The 22393-nt window shown below is 39.0% G+C and overlaps 2 protein-coding genes and 1 non-coding gene across 9 annotated transcripts; 2 read left to right on the top strand and 1 right to left on the bottom strand.

The window, feature by feature from the left end:
* The first annotated feature begins 1288 nt into the window (after positions 1-1288).
* Positions 1289-9077, top strand: SLC25A3 (solute carrier family 25 member 3). 4 transcript variants are annotated; one of them, XM_044454773.1, is made up of 8 exons: positions 1289-1413; positions 1583-1748; positions 4736-4857; positions 6343-6522; positions 6620-6801; positions 7630-7802; positions 8604-8714; positions 8793-9077. In XM_044454773.1, exons 2-8 carry the CDS (start codon positions 1595-1597, stop codon positions 8951-8953), a joined length of 1083 nt encoding a protein of 360 aa, XP_044310708.1. In that variant the 5' UTR covers positions 1289-1413; positions 1583-1594; the 3' UTR covers positions 8954-9077. The 4 variants fall into 4 exon arrangements, with proteins under 4 accessions (XP_044310708.1, XP_044310707.1, XP_044310705.1 ...); XM_044454772.1 differs by having other exon boundaries at positions 4733-4857; XM_044454770.1 differs by lacking the exon at positions 4736-4857 and adding an exon at positions 4447-4571 and having other exon boundaries at positions 1290-1413.
* LOC123036534 lies at positions 6950-7187 on the top strand. The gene has a single exon (XR_006417162.1). It is a non-coding gene; the product is annotated as a small nucleolar RNA SNORA53 (small nucleolar RNA).
* A 348-nt stretch (positions 9078-9425) lies between the features above and the next one.
* Positions 9426-22356, bottom strand: LOC123036000 (IKBKB interacting protein). Of its 4 annotated transcripts, XM_044454767.1 has the most exons (5): positions 22073-22215; positions 21687-21882; positions 18752-18869; positions 15257-16061; positions 11685-11811 (listed from the first exon to the last, which is right to left on the bottom strand). In XM_044454767.1, exons 2-5 carry the CDS (start codon positions 21845-21847, stop codon positions 11807-11809), a joined length of 1089 nt encoding a protein of 362 aa, XP_044310702.1. In that variant the 5' UTR covers positions 21848-21882; positions 22073-22215; the 3' UTR covers positions 11685-11806. The 4 variants fall into 4 exon arrangements, with proteins under 4 accessions (XP_044310703.1, XP_044310702.1, XP_044310701.1 ...); XM_044454768.1 differs by lacking the exon at positions 15257-16061 and having other exon boundaries at positions 9426-11811; positions 22073-22216; XM_044454766.1 differs by lacking the exons at positions 11685-11811; positions 22073-22215 and adding an exon at positions 22228-22356 and having other exon boundaries at positions 15040-16061.
* Between the last annotated feature and the right edge of the window lie 37 nt (positions 22357-22393).

Raw genomic sequence — 22393 nt, 5'->3', positions numbered from 1 at the left:
GTGCACAGTGATTGACTACATGTGAAAGGTAAATAATTTCATGAGTTTCAGCACCTTTTTTCTTACAAAAAAGCACTGGGCATAATTAAGAAAGCACTGAGAATCAAACTGCCCTTATACAAATATCTATGGTGCAATTGTACTTAGAAAATTAGAGAGAGATACTAAAATGCAGTCATCCCATGAAGCTGACTGATGGTAGATTCAAGACAAGTATGTCACACACAACGTATAGTTAAGCTATGGAATTCACTACCATTGGAAGTAGTGATAGCTACTAAGTTGGATGGCTTTAAAGGTAGATTTAGATAAATTCATGGAGGAGAAGGCTATTGAGGACTACTAGCTTTGTTCGCTGAGTGCTATCTCCATTACCTGAAGCATACACCAGTATCTGCAGGCAGATGGTTTGCCATCATGTGGATGGAACACTGGACTAGATGGACCATTGGGCTAATCCAGCATAGCTTTTCTTATGTTCTATAAAGGTCTTTTTCTTTGGCTACATATAATTGCAGGAATATATTCAACAAATATAACAATTACAATCTAATTCTTGAACTGAGCTGTGTAAAATACATATTTATTATAACTTATAACTCCTCATCCTTTCTGTTATATATGTGGCTATTCGTACTGCTGATGTATCATGTCAGAATAGTGACAGTAGATGCCATGCCATCCAATGGATATTTTGACAGAAAAGCAGCATCTATACCGTCATGTCCTTTCTCAAGCCTTCATGGCTGCGGCATGCACGGATCCGAAGACTTTTTTTGTCTAAAGTATGCATAGTATTACACCATAAAATAACAGTGCTTGCCTTCCTTGCAACCCTAATGGAGTCCCAAGATAACATTTCCAATTAAGTTATTATTTCGATGTTATTTCCAATTAAGTTATCTCTATGTTACGAAACATCTGAAATATGCTGATCTACGCTAGCCCACAGGCAGCTTAATCTCCAGGCCTTAACTGTTGCCACGCAATGCTTTTAACTGGGCCTGTCATAACATTCCAGCAAGGAACGCTTGAACCAGGGGTTGACTAAGCTCGGGCCTCCGCTCCCTTCTCTCTCCCGCTAAACTCAAAACCCGTTTGATTGGCCTTCAAGGTCTCAGCCGAGGCCTAACACGCACAGCGCCCCTCCAGCACGGCTGACGCACGCTGCGGGGGGAAGAATCCAAAGCAAGCCGGCTTGCAAAGTGGGCAGGGTTGGCTCCTGGAAACGTCAGTGAAGTGACGCTAAGCCCCTGGCTTTTCCTGTCCAACCGCTATGTACCTTTCTGGGCGTCGGACCCGCCCCTTGCGTCAGAGAAGGACAAAGTCATTGAGGAAGGGTGATATTCGGCCTTTATGTGGACTAGCCTGCTAAGTATCGGAGTCTGGAGGGGAGCCGCGCCATTTTAGAAGGTGATTCCCGGGGAGTGTGTATCTCGGGTGGGTAACCGGGCGGGGGAAAGAGGTGGTGCTTCGCGCTCCCTCGCTGTGTGTCGGAACTTGCTCCGAGGCACCGGTAGGGCAATTCCTTTGCATGCCGTGGGCTTCTTCCTAATCGCATCTCTGCTTTCCCTATTTGAAGCTTCCTGCCGCCATGTTCTCGTCTATCGCGCCGCTTGTGCGGCTCAACCCATTCCACGCTCCTCATCTGCAACTGCAGCAAGACAGCCTCAGCCTGAGGAAACGCGTGGCCGATCCCGCGGGGCCCTCGTGCACGCAGCGGAACCTCGCAGCCGCTTCCGCAGAGGGTAAGTCGGTGGGGTGAAGGGAGGAGAGATGAACGGCTCCATTACTCCTTTCCAAGGTTTCCCCGGCTTTTTGCATTCATACTCTGGGGAGCCCGTGGTGGCTGTGCTCGCCTGGTACTGCTTGGAGGACAAGGAAGGTCACCGAGGCACTGGTTTGTGCGGCGTCCGGGGTGCCTAATCTAGGCCGAACGCCTTTCGTTTCCCCTTGGTCGAACTGCCTCGATCGTTTTCCTCAGTGCCCTGGCCTCCCTTGTTCATACCTAGGAAGGGCTTGTTCTGCGACCTTGGGGCTGAAGGCCTCATGTTGACCTAAGCCGTTTGGCTGACTGGGCGCATTTATCATCAGGGTACTGATAGGGTCACCAAAGTGGCTTAAAGATGCTACCTGCAGAGAAAAGGACTTGGCGCCATAGTAACTAACATGTTGGTTACTCTCTTGTAGGTAAGTCTTACCTTAAAGTGTATGTGGGGAAGGATGATGGCGTGCACAAGGTCACAGAGTTAGAATGACACGGAAAGGAGTGGATGGGACCTTGAATTTTGGATCCCTGTATTACTATAATTGCTGCACTGTTTATGCTGAGGCCTGGAAATTTTGTAATAAATGCCTGTTAATAGTGTTGAAGTGCTGAGAAGAATAAATAATTTATTTTTATAATAAAGGCTTATTTTAGCATGCAGCCCCATACTGCAGAAATGCCAGCCAGATGTCTGTTAAGGACCTTTACCCAACGATTCCCTGAATTATTGTGCTGTTCATTGGTTTGTTTTGTGCTTACTTTGTTTTATTTTTGGGTTTTTTAAATTGATGAGCTTTTTATTTATTATGATGCGTTATAATCTTTGGCTTTGTAAACAACTTAGGTATGTTTTTAAAATATGGTGATGCATGAATGAAATACAATTTGATGAGAATATTTAATATTATAATACTGTACCCTGTCAGCTGTTACTTCTATTGATCAAATAGTGTCACATCAAGTCATCTGAATTACTCGATCTTTTATTGTAAGGGATCTGATATGGCACTACATAAAGTTCATAGGTTCACCATGTTTGTGCTAAATGGAAGTTGGAGAGACTAACAAATCTTTTGTGGTCTGTGGAATGACTAGTTGAGTCTACTTTGTAAGATGCATAGAAGATTAGCTACATTTCACATGACCATATTGAGGTCCTGACTAGAGAAGACATGTTGCTGAGGGCTAGAGAGGCAGTATGGCTTTTTCTATCCTGGGCTCTCCCCTTACCCCTCCCCCCCCAATCTCCCTTTCTTCAAGGCCATATTTGCAACTTTTGGGAGCAGCCAGCATGGCTCTTTACATGGTAGCTATAAGGGGAGAGGGCATCCTGGCTCAGAATCCTCATCCTGAGGTCACAAGAAGTGTAGGTTGTATGGAGTGATCCTTAAAGAGATTGTAACCCATTAATATTGGAGGTTTCCAAGTTAACCAGACTGCTGCCAGAAGGGCAGGAGGGGCAATGGAAGTGATTCTTGCTTCTCCATCTTGAAGATTTTTCTTTCAGACAGCTCACTTAAAGGATTTTTTTAAAATGAAAGACTGAGATAGCTTCCATCTCACCTCCCACTCTTTTAGTAGCAGTTTAAAATTTCCAAGATCAAAGACTTTCTTCTAAGAGCTGTATGTTTAGATGTTTGCTTTTGAAAGCTCAGCAGATATTTGTGCATTTTCCGTATCTCCTGCATTTAAAATGAAACTAAAACCTATTGCTAGCACAAGATTTCAACTAAGATTACAAGGATCCCCAAATAACTTTTAGGGATCAATTATTTTTGGGGCACCAACTTTGAATTTAAGCCATAACTTAGACTTAAGAAAACTGCTTTAAAGAAGATATGAGAATATAGTGTACAATTACAAAGATAAGGAATTGCCCACTTGAGGATCTAAAGAACATGAGCATGTTTATTAGACTGCCTAAAGAATTATGAGAAGAAATAACTTGTAAAATTATTTTACTAGTTAGATTAGTTCTTACAAGATCTGAATTCAAGACGTGTTATGTTGTTTAAAACAATAAACAAATACTTCAACTCAATTTCAATGCAGCTTTTGTGTTTTATCATTTTGATGTAATTGGACATTCAGCTAAGTTGATTAATGTTCAAAGTTCTATGGAGGGTACCAGGTTGGCCAGGTCTGGTTCATGCAGAATTTATTCTGATATCCTCTCATTCATTTCTCTTTTGTGACAGCTAAGATCATGTTTGGAATCCTGTCTTCATTTCTGGACATTTCCAGTTGTATACCTATGTTAACACAGGTCACTTTGTCAAGTGCATCCCACTTAATGTGTATTAGCATGGGCACAGAAATGAGATAACTTCCTTAGGTCTCCCTAACAAGCCAGGTTTCATCTCTGTATCTGAATGTGGTGTCAAATAATAGTAAAATATCATAAAATACCTGTTGCTTAAAACGACTCTCATGAAGAAATACTGATGCTTTTGCTTGTATCAAGCTAAAGCTCATGCAGAAGACTTCTGTATTTAATTACAATGAGAATGTCAAAAGACAAAACCACAATGGTGGTTAATTAACCTACAATCACTGCATAAATTAAAAATATTGGAGAAAATTGGTGTGGGGAAAAAATAAAATGTATTGAGAACTATTTATATTAAAATGGCACTGCTATATTTTGCCAACTTGTACTTATTTCTCTTTTTAAGCAGATGAATATAGCTGTGCATATGGCTCTGGCAGATTCTTCATCCTTTGTGGCCTTGGTGGGATTATTAGCTGTGGTACCACCCATACAGCACTGGTTCCTTTAGATCTCGTTAAATGTCGAATTCAGGTTTGACTGCATGTCATATCAGATGAGTTATATAGCATGATAAAGTGTGAAATCTTACTAACCAAAATTAAGCAAGGTTTGGTTTTTACCCAGATAAGAGGTTTTTAATAACATTGCATGTAACTTACATAATAGCATGGTGTGTCTTTTCTTTGCTGCAGAAGAATACAGTTGTGAATATGGATCACTCAAGTTTTATGCTCTGTGTGGATTTGGTGGGGTCCTGAGTTGTGGTCTGACACACACAGCAGTTGTTCCTTTGGATTTAGTGAAGTGCCGCATCCAGGTTTGTACACTGCTAAGCACTGCCTCATGAATATATATCTTTTTTGTGAAGTTGTAACATTTCAAAAACCCAACATACTTAATCAGTATTTAATAACCATGTAAACAGAGTTAAGTGAAGCCAGTCTAGGTTTCCAAATTATCAGTTAACATGAGCTTCTGGTTTATGAGGAAAACTGTTACATAAAATATAAGACTTTGAACTAATTTAACACGTTAATAGATTACACTTACAGGTAAAAACAGCTGCTTTGAAATCTTGTAAGATATCTCTTTCACAAAGTTGATTCAAGTGTTCTGTTTCTCTAAAGCAGCTAAAGGTCTTGAGGAAAAGTTCTTGACCTATATGTGATCCACATTACAGAAAATGTAATCCTGCTCATACTGAAGTCAGAAAGAGGCCAGAAAGTAAGAGGAAGGTGAAACGGAACAAATCAGTAGAGGGCGACATGAGGTAGGAAGGTAGCATCAGAGAGTATTGAAGTCTGTATGACATCTGTATCAAACAATGCCAGTATATTGCCAATCACTGCATAAAATATTTTAGGATTAATGACCAGCTCAGGTGTTTAAATTCATATTGCATAGCTAGGTGAACCAAAAATTGCAGAATAAATTTCAGCTGTTTTCATAGTATTTATGCACAATTTTTCTGAAAAGTGACAGCTTTCCCCTTTAGAACTATTTAGTGAGACTGGAGGGACTAAATTTTGAGTATCTCCATCCTGGCAATTTGCTTTCATAACTTAAAATATTATCTTGCATTAAATATCCAATACTCATATTCTTTCACTTACGCAAATAGAATTTATTGCAAATTAATCCAAAATTCATAAATAGTACAAGATTAAGTGATTTACTTAGAAATTTGAATAATAGGCAGCTAAAGTTGTCTGTTTATAGAATTATACTATAAGCTGTTTCTACAAGTCTACTTGGAAGTAAGCACCATTGGGTTCAATGGGACTTACCCCAAGGTAAGAGAATACATGATTGTAGCCTTAAATGTATGGAACATCACAACTTTCAGCATACAATATGTGATTAAATCTGCTCATAGAAAGTGATGTATGTTTCCAGATTATTCATAGTTTACATTTTATAAGTTGTGTATCTATAATTCATACCAATACTTCAGTGGCTTCAAAAACTTGGAAATACTATGCCTGCATTCCTGTTCCTCTCCGTTACCTTTCTAGTTAAAGAATTTCTCCCATGTTCATCTTCAAGATTTACTTTGGTGTGAACTCTTTCCTAAAGTCCCCTAACTTCACCTTGCTAGTGTCACTTGGCTTCTTCTCTTGTCACTTCACATTCGTACCTAATTATTTTCTGTCATTTCACTTGATACAGCTTCTAAGCTCTCTTTAAAAAATACTTCTGTCACTTTCATGCTCTGTACAGTGCCTACATGTTTGGATTAAACTGATGGTAGTTGTGAATCTTTGAAAGCTTAAAATGTTAATATCTTACAAACTTTGTTTAGGTGGATCCAGACAAATACAAAAGCATCTTCAATGGATTTTCAGTTACTCTCAAGGAAGATGGTGTTCGTGGCTTGGCAAAAGGATGGGCTCCAACCTTTTTTGGGTATTCCATGCAAGGGCTCTGTAAATTTGGTTTTTATGAAGTCTTTAAAATCCTTTATGGCAACATGTTGGGAGAAGTAAGTTTTTTTTCCTGCACGTCTTAATTTGTATTTATTACTTATTTATCCAGTAGAGATCACTTGAGAATGTTTGATTTGTTGCACCTTATTTCAGGAAAATGCCTATCTGTGGCGTACATCATTGTACTTGGCTGCCTCTGCCAGTGCTGAGTTCTTTGCTGATATTGCTCTGGCTCCAATGGAAGCTGCTAAGGTTCGCATTCAGACTCAGCCTGGATATGCTAACACACTGAGGCAAGCAGCTCCAAAAATGTTTGCAGAAGAAGGCATTTGGGCGTAAGTATTAGTGGAAGTTAAGGAAGTTGCAAAAGTGTTCTCAAGCCCTCTTGCGAAGGGCTATTGTGAGCTGTTCATTGTTGATAATGGACATTCTGACTTTAGACATTAGTGCAGTTCTGAATACACTGAAATTGCAAAATGAGCCAACATGCTCCCTTAGATCCATCTTTGTTTGATAGCTCTTACACTGAGTTCTACTTAAAGCTTTGGCTACTTAGTAGTTCCAGTTAAGAGAAATCAGCAACTTTATGGTTGTACAGTCAAAGATGCTTGAGTCATTGGCATGTGAGAATAATATACCTTCACTCTAGTCTGTTACGTTCTGATAGAAATGGCTGTACTGTCATTTTCTACTATCAGGATTTGACTGGAATGTGGACATCTTTATCATTTACTTTAAGGTTAAGGGTTAGAGGGACTGTTGCAGAAGCTATTCCAATCCCAACAGTCCTGGAATAAACTAGGAATGGCTTAACTGCATTGTTTGTGATTTATGGCTACCTTGTAAGAAATTACATAATGAAGTTCAAGTGAAGCTTCACATGAGAAGACGTAAGTAAGCTTGTGGCATTTTAAACCACGGTCCATCTTTTGTGTATTGGCTTGTATCAACTCTCTAGGGTTTCAGACAGTGTTCTTTCTCAGTACTGCCTGAAGATACCACAGATTCAATCTGTGATCTGCCTGTAGAGCATATACCATTACTGAACTTTACAGTGTGTTTCAATAGCTTAATTATGGGGAAGGTGTAAATAATTAAAGAATTTGTGTGTCTTTCAGAGTAAACTCTGATAGTTTTTCTTTCTTTTCCCCCCTACTTTCAAGTTTCTACAAAGGTGTTGCTCCCTTATGGATGAGGCAGATTCCTTACACAATGATGAAGTTTGCCTGCTTTGAACGAACTGTGGAAGCTCTTTACAAATATGTCGTTCCTAAACCAAGGAGTGAATGTTCAAAAGCAGAACAGCTGGTTGTAACATTTATAGCAGGTTATATTGGTAAGGAAACATGTCTTAAACTTTCAGAAATGTTACTGTAGTAATGCTGATAGCAGCATTCCCCCAGTTGTTGTCCTTCAGATGTTTTGGATGTCAGTTCCTATGAACCTGAGCAGCATGGTCAATGGTCAGGAATGCCAGGAGTTGTGGGGCTAATCTGCCTGTGTCAGTTCTGTTGCACTTGCTGGATCTACCACACATATAACAGGGCTTTTGATGCTCAAAAACAAACAAACCTGGAAGTGTTACTTTCCAGATCAAGGTTTATCAGCAGAGCTTTCTTATGCAAGTTCTGCTGCCCTGCCCTGTTCCAGAAACTAGTGGGGTTTTTTAGAAGCATCAAAGCCCTATAGATCAAGTAGTGGGTTCTCTCAAGTGCATGGGCACAGTAAGATAATACCTACTGTTTGATAAACATGACTTATAATTACATTCATATTTTTCATAGGTAAGGTAATTATCTATTTTGAAGATATGGGGGCATCTAACGAAATTAAAGATCTAAAGCACCATTTTTTAAAGGAGTTCTGTTGAAGCCTTAATAGGCACATGGCAGAATTGCACTTTGCATTTGTAGCAGTTCCTTTTGGATCTTCAAGTCACAATAACTACTTTGATATCAGTTCTTATAACATCTGTGAAATATGCACGCTTGCAAACGTGTACACACTTGAAGTTCTATAATGCTAACAGAATAGTTTCCCAGTACTAGTTATTGGCTACTCAGTTGCTGAAATAGGATCTCATGATATAGAGGTAAGACATAATGCATAAATTAAAATGGAAGTAACTTTCTTTCAGCTGGTGTCTTCTGTGCCATTGTCTCACATCCTGCTGATTCTGTGGTGTCAGTGTTGAACAAAGAAAAGGGTAGTTCAGCTCTTGAAGTGCTGAAGAGGCTGGGATTCAAAGGTGAGGATTCAAATAGATGTTGAATGGTAGAAATGCATGAATAATTTGAAGTACTAATATTGTTGTATATTTCAACAGGAGTATGGAAGGGTCTTTTTGCCCGTATCATTATGATTGGTACCTTGACAGCACTACAGTGGTTCATCTATGACTCTGTGAAAGTCTATTTCAAGCTTCCTCGCCCACCTCCACCTGAAATGCCAGAATCTTTGAAGAAAAAACTTGGTCTTACTGAATAGACATTTTATGGACTGAAAGCAAAACACCCCAAAACTTTGTACACATGGCAATGTAGGAGAATAAAGCCTAACTGGCTCAGGCTGCACTGTCACTGTTGGTCAGAATAAACTATTAAAATGGTTAGTGTTTTAGTGTTTCCTAGTTGGTAATACTGATATTTATCAGTCAAAGCAAAGAGAAATAATGATATATTTACCAGCTTGTTCCTTTCCAAAGTGCCTTGATTTAATCTGAGTTCAATTGGCTGTCCTCTGGAACAATTAACGAAATAGATAATTGTTTTATGTCTTAAGTTGGCAAATGCTTGCTGCAAACCCAGGAAAGGCTACTATCAGGAGCAACAGTATGGCTAAGAACAAATAGGGCAGTGAAATGTTGTGCAAAGGGTGTCAGCATCTGCTGCAAGGCAAGCTGGCAAAACAAGGGTAAATGCAATAGCAGATTGTAAATCCATTCACTCAATAGCAACTATTCCCAATAGGATGCTTTATATACAGTTCTGTGTATCTCCATCCCCAAACAAAGAGTATATAGAGCAGGACCCCCTATCTATACAAATGGATTCTAAGCCCTCCCAGTGGATGCCTCAAACCACCGATAATAGCAAACACTGTACAACATGGGTAGCGAGTGGCAAGCCACAAAATAACTCAAACTATATATTCAAACTCAGACTATATACATTTTTCCCAATTTTTTTTGTTCTTACCTCAGCACTTCCTTTGGCACTTTACAACTCATCTTTCCAGCTGAGGTCAACCAAGGTTAACTGAAAAGGCAGTAATGGAGCCAGCAGGTATGAAGGTCCTGCTGTGCTATATTATGCCCTGTGTTTTGCAAGGCAAATTCTTTTTATTTTGGTAAAGCGGCATGCACTATACCCAGAGTATGAACTGACTAAAGGCTACCTGAAGTAGTCTAATACTGCATTTTGAATATCATCATACAAATACTCAACCTTGGAGCCTTACTGCCTTAGACCAAATGTCCACCTCAGCCAGCATTCTGGCCAGGTAGATGCTTCTAAAAAGCAAACACAATATACTAAATGCGATACATTTTATATAAAAGGCACTACAGTTTACATGTACAAACCATTCTAACAGATGTTTAAAATATGTATGCTGCTACTTGAAAATGCTCACTTTCACCAGTAACAATCAGCCAAAGAACATGGTCTGAATCTGATTTTCTTACCTATACCAACTCCCTATGCTTTCTGGCTGGCAGTACATCAGCATTCACTTGCAGAAAGCAGTGGTAATTCATTCCGTGCCACCTGCCAGGCTGGTCTAGAAGGTCTCCAAACTGTCTAGAACAGATTTATTGAGCAAGTGGTAGGACTCCTGCCCTGCTACCTCTCAAAAGGAGTAGGAGCTTTCCATGAACACAAAAACTGCTCAGAGGGTCTCTGCATCCCACCTGGCTTTGGTTTTCATATACTTTTTAAAAAGGAAATACTCCTGTAAGGGTGGTCAGAACATGTCTCCCAACCATCTGCTCCAAGAAGGTAGACTAGAAATTCAGATGGCTTTCTGGGGTGGGGGATGTCTTTATTGCCTTTTCTATGGTAGTGCAACTTCTCACAATGTATCTTAATGATGCTAAATAGTCTCCTCCTGAGATGTACTGTCAAGTGCTATAATAATTGTTACCACCATGATCAAATAGGAGTAAAACCCACAATGGAAAACGTTAAAAAGAAGCCTCTGACTCTGCTGACTTTTTAAAAATGAAAATCCCTCACCCTGTTCTCCCCAAAACTGTTCTGAATGTTCAGTACAGCTCTTGGACTATGTGATTATTAAGTAAGGTTTTACTAATACATAAACTAAGCTTGGTGCCTAACAGCTTTTTACAAGGGCTAAAGAGCAATTCATACAGTTTACACTGATTTCAATAGGAAACTTTTCTGTGACTCAGTTGTAAAACTCTCTCTAACTCTTGAAAGTTACATTTGCTATATTGTAGTAGGCAAAGGGCATCTTGAATTTTTTTAAATACCAAAATGTACAACACCTTATCTCATGGGGGCACCTTTTACTATATAATCATGCTTCAAGTGCTCTGGATCTGAGAGTTAACTGCCATTTTCACTGGACTAATTCATATCTGAAATACTAGTTATTTCATCATTCATAGCCTTAACTTCACTATGAACTGAAGTTAAATTAGAGAGTTTCTTATTCATGAAAGCAATTTCCTTCTGTCTTTCAAACAAATCCTGAAAGAGTCTTCCTATTCTTAATGTTAATTCATCTAACATTGGTTCCAAATGTGCAAAATCCTTCTTTAAGTTATGCACCTTCGGTTTTAAGTCATTTGCAAAGGCTACTGTTGTTAGAACTTTGGCTCTATCACTTTCCAAATCTAAAAGCTTGTTTGTCTGCTTGTTAAGGTCCTCATTCAGTTCTGATGACTTTGCCTTAATGCGCTCTATTTGTCTGGCATTTTCAGATGCAGTACTTCGTAGTTCCATAGTCCTGTCAATGCTACTTGTAAGAAGATCCCCTATATTTTGTATGGCAGCCTTTTCAGCTTTACCTACTTTATCTTCTAGAATATCTAAATTCTCTACCAATAAGGTCACATCTGCTTCAAGACCTGAAATGCGTCTAATATCAGTCTTCACGGTGGCAATCTTTATAGAAAAGTCCTTAGTTACAGAAGCTGTACTCTCTTCGTATTTAATGACTGAATGAAAGAGAGATGTCAAATTCTGCTGTAGCTCCTCTTCTTCTTGAATTAACCTATTAGACTGTATCTGCATGGTATTCACCTCCTTCTGCAGATGCTTCATCTGAGCAATTAGGTGATGAATGTCCAATTGTTCCATTAAGCTTAATGTCTTCTTACACTAAAGATGAAAAGAAGTCTGATAAGAACATTGCACCAAAGTTTCATTACATCAGGTTTCTTTAAATTCTTTAATTCACAAAATAAGCAGAATTGCTAATTATTATTTTGTGGCCTTTTCCTTAGTAAAAAAGAAGAGAGGAAAAACACATTTCAGAGATGTCTGAAACTGATATATTAAAAAGGAATTGGTATTGTAGCATGGATTGTATTTTTAGTTTTCCAGCAAGAGAAGACAATAGCAGTTTCAATCATCTACAGTATAAACTCTTCTGCTACACTGGTCTGGTAAAAAGAACAATATAAACAATCCCTAGACTGCGAAGCACAGAGATACACAGAAACCATTGTAAGATACAGGAGAACTCTCTATTTTTTCTTGCCAAACAATGCACTCCAAAATTGTTTCTTCAGAGAGTTTATTTTTGTCATCCTCCCTGCAATGTTTAGGGTTTTAAAAATCATAACTTTTAGAACCTTTACAAACGCAAATTGTACAAAATGTGTACCATGCAACAAGGGAGGCTGTGTTCACACACAATGCCAAACACTGCCAAGTGGTATCCATGCAGCATGGTATCTCATCTTGTGTCCTAGATTCATACATTCATGTGGTTCCTATGCATGCATGCATGATTCCCATGCGTCTCCATCTTCCCTCCAAATGGTAGCTGGTATCAAATCAGACCTTGCAACTGAAAATCAATCCTAGGGTACCCTGCTCCTGCCTGCCTCTTCCACATTGGCCTTCTTTTTTAAAAAAATAATACACATAAAATCCAGATCCACCCTGGCTGCAGATTAAAACCTATAAGCTGATATTAAAAGTAATTAAAATATTGTTGAAATAAAAAGGTCTTAGCCTGGCGCCGAAAAACATATAATGATGGTGCCAGGCAGACCTCTCTGGGGAGCGCATTCCATATATGAAAGAAGTTCCACTAGTTTATAATGTAAGATTAAAAATAACAGTTTTTAGTGACTGAACAAGAGCTGCAGCTAAATCATAATGAAGATATACATAGCATTAAGGTAAAAAACAATAAATGCAGTGTTATCTTCATTTTAGATGTCAAAAGGGTTTTGCGGCTCCTGGTGTTTTCTTTTGTGTGGGAAACGGGTCCAAATGGCTCTTTGAGTGTTAAAGGTTGCCGACCCCTGGTCTAGAGCAACGCTTCTACATCAGTGAGTAGGCAGTTGCTTTGGCTGAGCAGTGGGGAAAAACCCACAGGAACAGCTGGCTGAGGAAGCCCCCAAGGAAGTATGTGAATCAATGAGGGAGAGGCAGGCAATGCAGGCAGGTGCAGTGCTTCCTGGGATTCATTTTCAGCTGATGGGATATTTGTTTCCATTAGGAAGAATGATGGAGGAAGCTGGAAACCATGCAAGCATGGAAACAATGTAATTGAACCTAAAAAAAGAGTCAAGAAACTATGACATGCAATAACCACATGTGATGGTTTAGTGTCATATATGAAAGCAGCCAAAGGGAAAAAAATGGAAAGCAATACACAAATGAAAGGCATACTTAAAGTGGTACAAACATGGTAAGGAAGTAGAATATTACCTATGCCTCTCCACCCCATCACTAATACCAAGACCACTTACATATGGAGAGGGAGATAATTCCACAGAATACTACAACAGTGGTAATATTTAAGAATAAGTTTGGGCAACTGTAAGCTAAAACATCTGAAGGCCAACATCTCCCATCACCCCCACCATTGGCTATGCTGACTAGGGCTGATGGGAGTTATAGGCCAACAGTCTGTAAGACAGCATGTTGTCCAACTCTGGTCTAGAAAAAAAGGCACACAAACTAGTGCACACATCTTAAACCAATTTGCAAAGCTTATGTTTTAGTGTCCTCCACAACATTTCTGTGTTTCTACTGCTTAGTCCAGTCCTAGGCTAATGCTACTATATTCTATCTTGTGTGTACAACTGTTATTGCTTTAGCAATGGTATTCAAGGAAAACACTTTCCTATCTAGCAATAATACATTCCATTCGCATAGGCACCTGGTTGGCCACTGTGGGAGCAGAATGCTGGACTACAAGCGCCTTCAATATTCTTTGTATGTTCTAATGTACCACTGCATAAACTTCTAGTTATCCACCTGAAGGCAAAGAGCTGCAGTTCTAAATAGCATGCCTAGTTAATGAGAAAGTAATATTCCTATTCCTCATGTTTACTCATAATTTGTGGTTGTACTCTCTCATTAAAGGGCAAATGTGTGAAGAACAAAGCTTGGTTGACAGGAATTTCACAAATGTTACATTAGCAGTTTGCCAAACAGAGACCCACGGCCAACCTGGTCAGGTAGGGCATCATTCTACAAGCTTCCATTTGCAGCTGCATCCTGAGCATACTTATGAGGAATTAAATCCCACTGAACCCAGTAGGAAGTAGTTCCATGTGAACGTATCTAGGACTGTTACAGTACACACATTTGGATGACAATGAGAAATACAGAACAACTTACGATGCATATAGCTATTACTTTTGCTGCCCTTTGCTCTCAAAAGCTATTTATCAAGACATCTCTTAGACAACCTTAGAAACTTAGAGAGCCTTCTAGTTATGTTTGTATCTACAACTATAGAATCTACAATTATTTAAAGGAACAGTTCTCACACTTTCTGACAGTTAACCCTGGCAAAACATCCGGGCCAAAGCTAAAAGAAACTCAAATATACTAGACTGATTAATTCACCTCAACCTATTAAGACTATGGAAAACATTCCCTAAACACAGTGATAGTTAAAGAAAGATACTATAATAGTTCCAGCAGAGAATGAATTTGCTAGGGACACTGTACATTGGTAGAAGCACCTTTTCTGGTATTCTACGAGTTACAGTAATGTGATCAGGAGAAAGGCAGGAACCAAACTGTATTGAATGCAATTGGTGGTTGGGGTTTTTCAACCCAGAGCATCTACTTGCTAAAGCTGATGTGCTATTACTGTTCACTGAATACAAACTAGTGGAACTGTTCAAATAAGTGTTGCAAATTTGCAAACTATACAGTTGCCTGTGCAAATTTACATAGTAATTTGCAAAATGCCAATGGTTGCATAGTAAAATGCAGTGTGGTGTAGTGGTTAAGAGCATGGGACTGGGACTCATGCGACCTGGGTTCTAGTCCCCACTCAGCCATGGAGGCAACTGGGTGACTTGGGCCAGTCACAGACTCTCAGCCCAATCTACCTCACAGGGTTGTTGTTGTGGGGATGATGAAGGAGGAGATATAAGCTGCCTTGAGCCCTTTGTAGGAAAAAGGCAGGATATAAATCGAAAAACAAACAAACAAATATGTTGACGGTTTTTAAAAGAAAAAAACCTTCACATGCTGAGTTTTCCTTATGTACATGGCTCCAAGTTAATCTTAAAGTTATATAAGTGCTGTACCAATATAATTCAGAGTGACTAGGTTCTCTTCTTACCATTGTCACTATGGTGGTTCTCTTCTGTTATTTCTGTTTCAGATTCTGCAATGTCAATGATTTTTTCTTTTAAATCAAATATGTCATCCTGCAGTTTTAATATGCTGCTCTTATACTGCATATCTTTAAGAGTGTTTTGTATGTCCATGATGTCAGAGGCTGCTTTCATCATTTCATCTTCTGCATTGAACACCTTTATGGCCATGTCTTCCATTTTCTTTTCTGCAGCAATCAGCTCACTTGATACTTTAACAACAGAACGAATGGCCTTCTCTATTACTGGTAAATAAGTCTTGCACTCTTCTAGTTTGGGTCCATAAGCCAAAATCTTTTGGCTCAGATCACTATTTCTGGCTAACAGATTGTTCTGCTGTTCTTCTAGTTTTCCTGTTGCCTCTGTATCGTACTGCAGTTGCTGTTCAACTTTAGTCAGTTCCTCTTCTTCTTGTCTATTTAATGTTTTGAGATTTCTTAACGTACTGTCTTGTAGATCTTTCAGTCTTTCGGAAAGAGATTTCAGTCTTGAATCTGCAGCATTGATTTGAGAGGTAACCTCACCATGTAAATGCTTGGCTTCTGATTTTAGTATGCTTGTATTTGTATCAACTTCAGCCTGTGATTTTTTCCAGGAGTCAATTATAGTCTGAAATTTTGCATTAATGCTCTCTATCTTTTCAGAGTGTGCCTGTTCACTGTTTTTAATGTCATATATGATGTTACGGAGGCTGGATACTTCTTGCTCAAACTTGGTCATCATAGAAATAGATGACGAGGCTTCCCACAGAATACCCAAAGATGACTCAAACTGCATTTGTAACACAAAAAAATGTCCATCTTCACTTAATACAGGGTTGATAATTGTGTTCTGCACATACAACTTCCAAAATCTATGATTAAAACAGCTTAGGTCCAAATCATTGTGATAAGGGGATCAGTAATTTATTAGATTGTTAGAATTTTCTCCTACATACATTACTTACAAAAGTAAAATTGCCACTGTAAAACTTTATTTCTACAGTAATTGAGAGTACCAAGCCTAGTGCAAAGCAAAACCAAGTAAATCTGACTTTACTTGGAAATGCTACAAAAAGTATTTGAACTGACTGATGGTATAATGTTAATACAATGTACTGCCATAGTCTGGAATTGATTATACTACATAATTAGTTAGCTTTCGAATACTCAGCTTGAAGAAATTATCTATGTCCAACTTAAAATCCTAAGTTTACTGAAGTTCTAACAATTTACTCGCACCACTAGCAGAATAGATAACTTATAAAGCAGGGATGCTGAACATCAGGCCCAGGGAGCAAATCTGGCCCACCTGAGGTCCTAATCCAGCTGCCTGAGGTTCTCCAGGGAGCCAAGCCCTTTCCTCCAGCAATTGCTCACTGCTGTTTCCCAGCTTTGTGAACCTTTCCTCCAAACACCAACCTGAAAAGGCTGAAATGCTTCTCCTAAGACTTACCTGTAGCAAAAGTTTTAAGCTAAGGCAACCCTGTATTTTAGCTTTGCCCCTTTGCATTCAACCTCAACCAGTGAAATGCAATCCTTAAGAGCATCACTGCAACCAATTTGTCCTAAAGGGATGCTATACGTATTTTCCAGCTTTAAAACAACCAACACTATTCTGAGAGCTGTTTTGCTTTTCCCTTCAGCCCATGTTTCCTTCCTTTTGTGAAGAAACAGCCTGAAGTCTATAAAAGGAAATTCCAACTATTCTGTGATCTTTGTGCAACCTGATCTTAAGCATCCTATTTCTAAGCAGAATCCTGTATATTGCTAAATAAACGTGCTTAAGATTGCAACACTGGTTGGAAGCATGAGAAAACCATTTATAAAGTTGCAATCCAGGCAACAATTATTATTATTATTTTTGGAGGGGGCACCAGGCAACAATTATTTAAGTCCCACTGAACACACATTAATTTCTAAATAAACAGTATCATGCTGTAATGAAGTCTTTAATCCTGACAGATTTATGCTGTAGAGTAATGTGCAGCAAATTACAAATTTCTAACAAACCATAATACAAAAAAAAAATGAAAATAATGCATGTAATTTACTTTAAGAACTTAAATAGTGCAAAGTCTTAGGACTACAAGACTAATTTACACAGAGAACTTTAGAACAAGTTTGTTTTAACCCATACTTGTGGAATTATACAAAACAGTATTTTTTTAAAGAAGACCATATAAACTAATAATTTAAATACCATAAATGCTTCTAGAAAGGCTAATCAGATTAATATACTATGCCATATCCTTCCTGAGAAGGAGAAGAATATGGAGACAAGGATCCCCTCCAACTTAAAAACATCCAGATAGCTGATTTCCACCATCTAAATAGTTTCCCCATTATCACAGGGAGGGGCTAAGGCATTACCTGAATTTGGCTAAAGCCAGCATTGTCTGGCCCCTCCCTGTTCCCCAGAACAACCCCCAGTGACTGTTCTAAAGGCAATTTTTATCTTTGGGGCCTCAGCCAGCATGAAAAGAATGGCATCAGTTGAGAAGGCAGAAGGGAAAGGTTTTCCAATGTTACAGCATGAAGTCCACCTTTTCCTGTGGCTGGCCAGACACTAAGGAAGGGGCCATTAATGCGTTTGATCTTCAGTCAGATTTTTAAAATGTTAAATTATTATATAAAATTATATACTTTATCAATCTGCAATTTAAAATATGTGCATATTTTGGTAAAAATGATTGCAATTTGGTGAACAATTTTCTGTTTTGATTTTAGTTTGACATAGATATGAATAAAACTCCAGTGTCTGCATGAAAAGAACAGGCCCACATGTCCAGCACTCTAAATCCTGTGCTATTAAGGTTAATTATAAAAAATAAATTATATCCCTAAATAAGATAATGCTTCCATATTAAAACATCCTCAAAATCCCAACTGAAATGGTATTATAAGTAAATGACTGAGACAAGCCTCATAAAGAGCAAACCTAAGCTTATCGATTCAGAAGTAGGTTTCAGAACGTCTAAAGCTATTTATTCCCCAGTTAGAGTACAACCCTATGCATGTTTAGACAGAAAAAAGTCCTACAACTCCCAGCATTCCACAGACAGCATGGCTGGCGGTAAAAAGCTGCGAGTTACTGGATTTTCCTCTGTTTAAAAATGCACACGTTTCACCCTAAGTGTGCTTAGGATTGCAGACTCAGTCAACATTCTGTACAGACTGAAATCAATAGTATCTACTCCATAGTATTCAAGCCTCATTGAACTCCAAGCAGTTACTTCTGAGTAGATGTGCACAAGATTGTACTGCTAAGCATATTACTGTTTTTTGGATTTTAGAGGACACTTATTTACCATATGGATGACAAATGTAGTTCCTAATCTTGATTTTGAGCCTACAGGTGATTGCACTAGCAAAATCCCAAACAGTTTTCCCAAGAAGCTATATTTAATACCCACTGATGGAAGATATCCTGCAGGTTTCAGAGAAAAAAAGAATATTAGAATTAACATTTTGTATTATTACCTTTTCAGACATTATATTAATTTTATCTTCCCTATCTTGAGACTTTACTGCATCCTGCTTTAATAAACGGTATTTCTTCTCTAGAGCAGCCAGCTGAACTGATTGCTGAAAAAGAAACCTGAGAAATTCAGAGAAACAAGGTCAGAAAATATACCTAATACTAAGAGCTTTTCCTCCAACTTCTGAGTCTGCCAACCTCTTACCTAAGAACAACTTTCAGTACCAAAATGTGGCTATATGAATCAAACACACGATTCAGTTCACACGATATGATAAAGCCATGGTGGGTTCTGGGTCTTGTTAATGTTAGCACAGTATGCAAACCCAACATGGGTGCTTTTACAACAAGATTTGCTAGCCACACACAAGCCACCCTGAGATTCCAGAGCTTATAGTTGGGTTGTAGAGGCTATCTTGTTTTCAAGGTAGTTTGCCATGACCTCTGAACCCAGCAGCAAAACTTGTCCCAAGAGTTGCAGGCAAGAATGACAACTGCCACCCCCGGTCCTTCTATCTCATCAGTGCTGCCTGACCATAATCTAGTCACCCTTTTTTCCAGTGCTTTGGAAATACACAAATAGGATCATTTTTAAAAAAATTATTTCCAGTTCTTTGCAAGTGTATAGATTCATCTCTCTGCTACTGTATTTCCACAAAAATAAGACTGGGTCTTATATTAATTTTTGCTCCAAAAGACACATTAGAGCTTATTTTCAGGTGATGTCATTTTTTCATGTACAACAATCTTCATTTATTCATTTATCCATGTACAAAACATCTACATTTATTCAAATACAGTCATGTCATTGTCTTCTGGAACATCGTCATAACTCTCCAAACCCTGAATTGTGATGCAACAGATGTACTAAACGCATCTATCTGGCTAACGATCTTAACTGGGGCTTATTTTTGGGGTAAAGCTTATATTATGAGCATCGTGAAAAAAATCATGCTAGGGCTTATTATCCAGTTAGGTCTTATTTTCGGGGAAACAGGGTATGTGTAGTCTTGCCTTGTAAACTTTCTTGTATGTTACAGTTGACAAGGGAAGAGTTGAACTGAATAGTAACATATTAGGATATTGACAAGATAAGACTGCATGTACAAGAATCTGTGCATACCTGCAGAGGACCAGGAACAAATATGAACCCCCCCCCCGCAAAAAAAAAAAAAAAAAGGTACAAGCAAAGTAACTGCTCTGAAAAGGAGCACCCAAAGGGAAGAGGGCTGTAACTCACATTTGGCAATGAAATCCTTTCCCTATTATGACTTGAACTAACACATATTAAGAAAAAGAAGTCCTTTGTCCCTTGAAGCAAAGACCATCTCCCAAGTCTCTTCTGCCATTAAACTTGAAACAATATCCTTGATTCTTTGATCATCAACATGCTTCTTGAACAGATAGTGTATTATATTTTAATTGATGTTTTGTGAGCCGCCCCGAGGCTTCGGCGAATGGGGCGGCATAGAACATTTTTAAATAAATAAATAAATATAGAATAAAGTCTTTCCTGTCCTACCACTACTTTACTCTAATGGTGTCTTGGAAACCTAACACATTTTTTGTGTGCATTCCACACTTAGTGTGGCCACAATATAGAAGCATACTATTATGCCAGTGCATGTCATAGCTCAGCAGGACAAGATGATATGTGGTATTGGATTAATAGTTACTGCATTCTCATACTGAACATCCTCTTAGCAATACAACAGCACAAAAAGCTGGACAGTTAAATATTCTGCAGAACATGAAATCAAACTAAAAGCTATTAAAAGTGCCAGAAGCTACTAACCCCTTTTATAAAAGCACTTGGTTCAACATTAGACATACAGGTTGCCAAAAGGATACCCACAGCAGTATTGCACAAGCCAATCCACTTCTGATTGCACTAGAAGGTCAGGGTTAATCCAAATTTTGGCCATTTCCTTTTCATGCTGCAGCCCTGCATGCCAGCCCTCAGAAGCAGATTTTTGCAGGGAGGGGGACACAGGCTATAGTGGAGAACAGGAAAGTCCCTTCCATGAATGAAGCTTTAGGATCCAAGTTAATAAACTATTTAGACATGGCAACTGACAAGCAAAGGTTATGTGAACAGCTATTTTAACAAAACCCCCTATGAATTAACATTTCACATAAGTTGTATCTTACACTAGAACAGCCATAAAACTTCAAACATGGTAATGTAGGGCATTCATCATTCTTTTTGCATAATAGTTTCTTAGGATTGAGTTGCCTATTAATGTTTACTTGAATGTAAATCTAATTAGCGGAATGGGGCTTATTCCTAAGGAACTGTATATAGGATCACAGCCTAACCATAATTCTATAATTTATTAGAAAAGCAATATTCATTATGTTTAGTGCAAATGTAAAACGTTTTCTTAACCAGCCGTATAAAAAGTATGAAACTAAACAGTTTAACATTAAAACCAAAAGCTGAACCTACAAACAAAATCAAGAATTAAGGCAATTCTTTTCTGTTGAAAGCATTTTCTTGTAAGTAATATGTCCCAGGATGCATCCTGGCAGTGAGCATGGTCAAAGCCAACACTGAGAATGCCCCCTTTTTTCTACAACCCTTCTCTCTCCCTCTCTGCTCCCCAGTCTTCCTTCTCAAGCAATGGGCTACCAGGAAAGAGAATGCTGTTACCGCAAGGTCAGAACAGCTTGCATGCACAGGCTTTTTGAAATCAGGCTGAAAGCTCTAGGCTGTTCACCAGTGTTAGGCTATTACTACTCGCAGACATAGAAATGTAGACCTTTCTCCGACCACTGGTCCAACTAGATCATTACTGCTGGCCATCGGCTCCGCAGGGTTTCAGGCAGGGTTCTTTCCTACCTCTACCTAGAGCCTTCTGTATGCAAAAAATGTGTTCTACCGCTCAACTGCAGCTCCTTTGGTACATGTACCAAATTCTTTACGGTTCTGCTTACCATGTTAGTCCCACACAAGCTACGAGGGACAGTAAACTTGAGGCCGTTCGCGGATCCATCCACACATTTTTTTTACTCTCCAAACTTGATTGTTTATTGTGTTGATCTTCATCTGGTTTGGCCGAAAGAGTAGCTTTCCTCCGGCGCTTAACTTCAGACATATTTACAGTATTTCATACAGAATCCCCGCACGGACCTAACAAAAGGGGATTTAAAAAACACAAACACGTTCATTACTTCCAAATCCTCTTTTCATGAGTAGACCACACTTTCATCCAAGGTCCTCCGTTTACTTGGAGATCTCACTTCGTTCACTGGGAGCTACTTCCCATTAAATGTGCCTAGGGCTGTAGCATCAACGCACAATCCTCAACATGCCTACTCACAAGTAAGTCCAACTGAGTCCCTAGGAACTTTCTTCCAAGTAACGGTACTTAAGACGGCAGCCTTAGATGCAGAAGCCCTTTTCCAAAATCATGCTGTCCTCTCGCTCCCCAGTTTGCATCCCAATTTAATATATTCTCTGTCCCGCCACCTTTACCTATAGATCAGGAAGGGGGCGGGACACGATCCTTCTCCTCTCCAACTTTTATTTCGGCTGCTCGCAAAACCTGCCGCCCTTTGCCAGCGCAGGCACGCCACGTCACAGCGCATGCTCGCCGCTGTTCCTACTGCACCGCCTCCCTCCGCGCGTTCTCGCGGGGGAG

This window comes from Varanus komodoensis, unplaced genomic scaffold (genome assembly GCF_004798865.1).
Source record: "Varanus komodoensis strain SLA01 unplaced genomic scaffold, ASM479886v1 scaffold8, whole genome shotgun sequence".
Classification (NCBI taxonomy): domain Eukaryota; kingdom Metazoa; phylum Chordata; class Lepidosauria; order Squamata; family Varanidae; genus Varanus; species Varanus komodoensis.
Note: the sequence above shows the minus strand (reverse complement) of the source record. Positions and strands in the feature narration are given on the sequence as shown.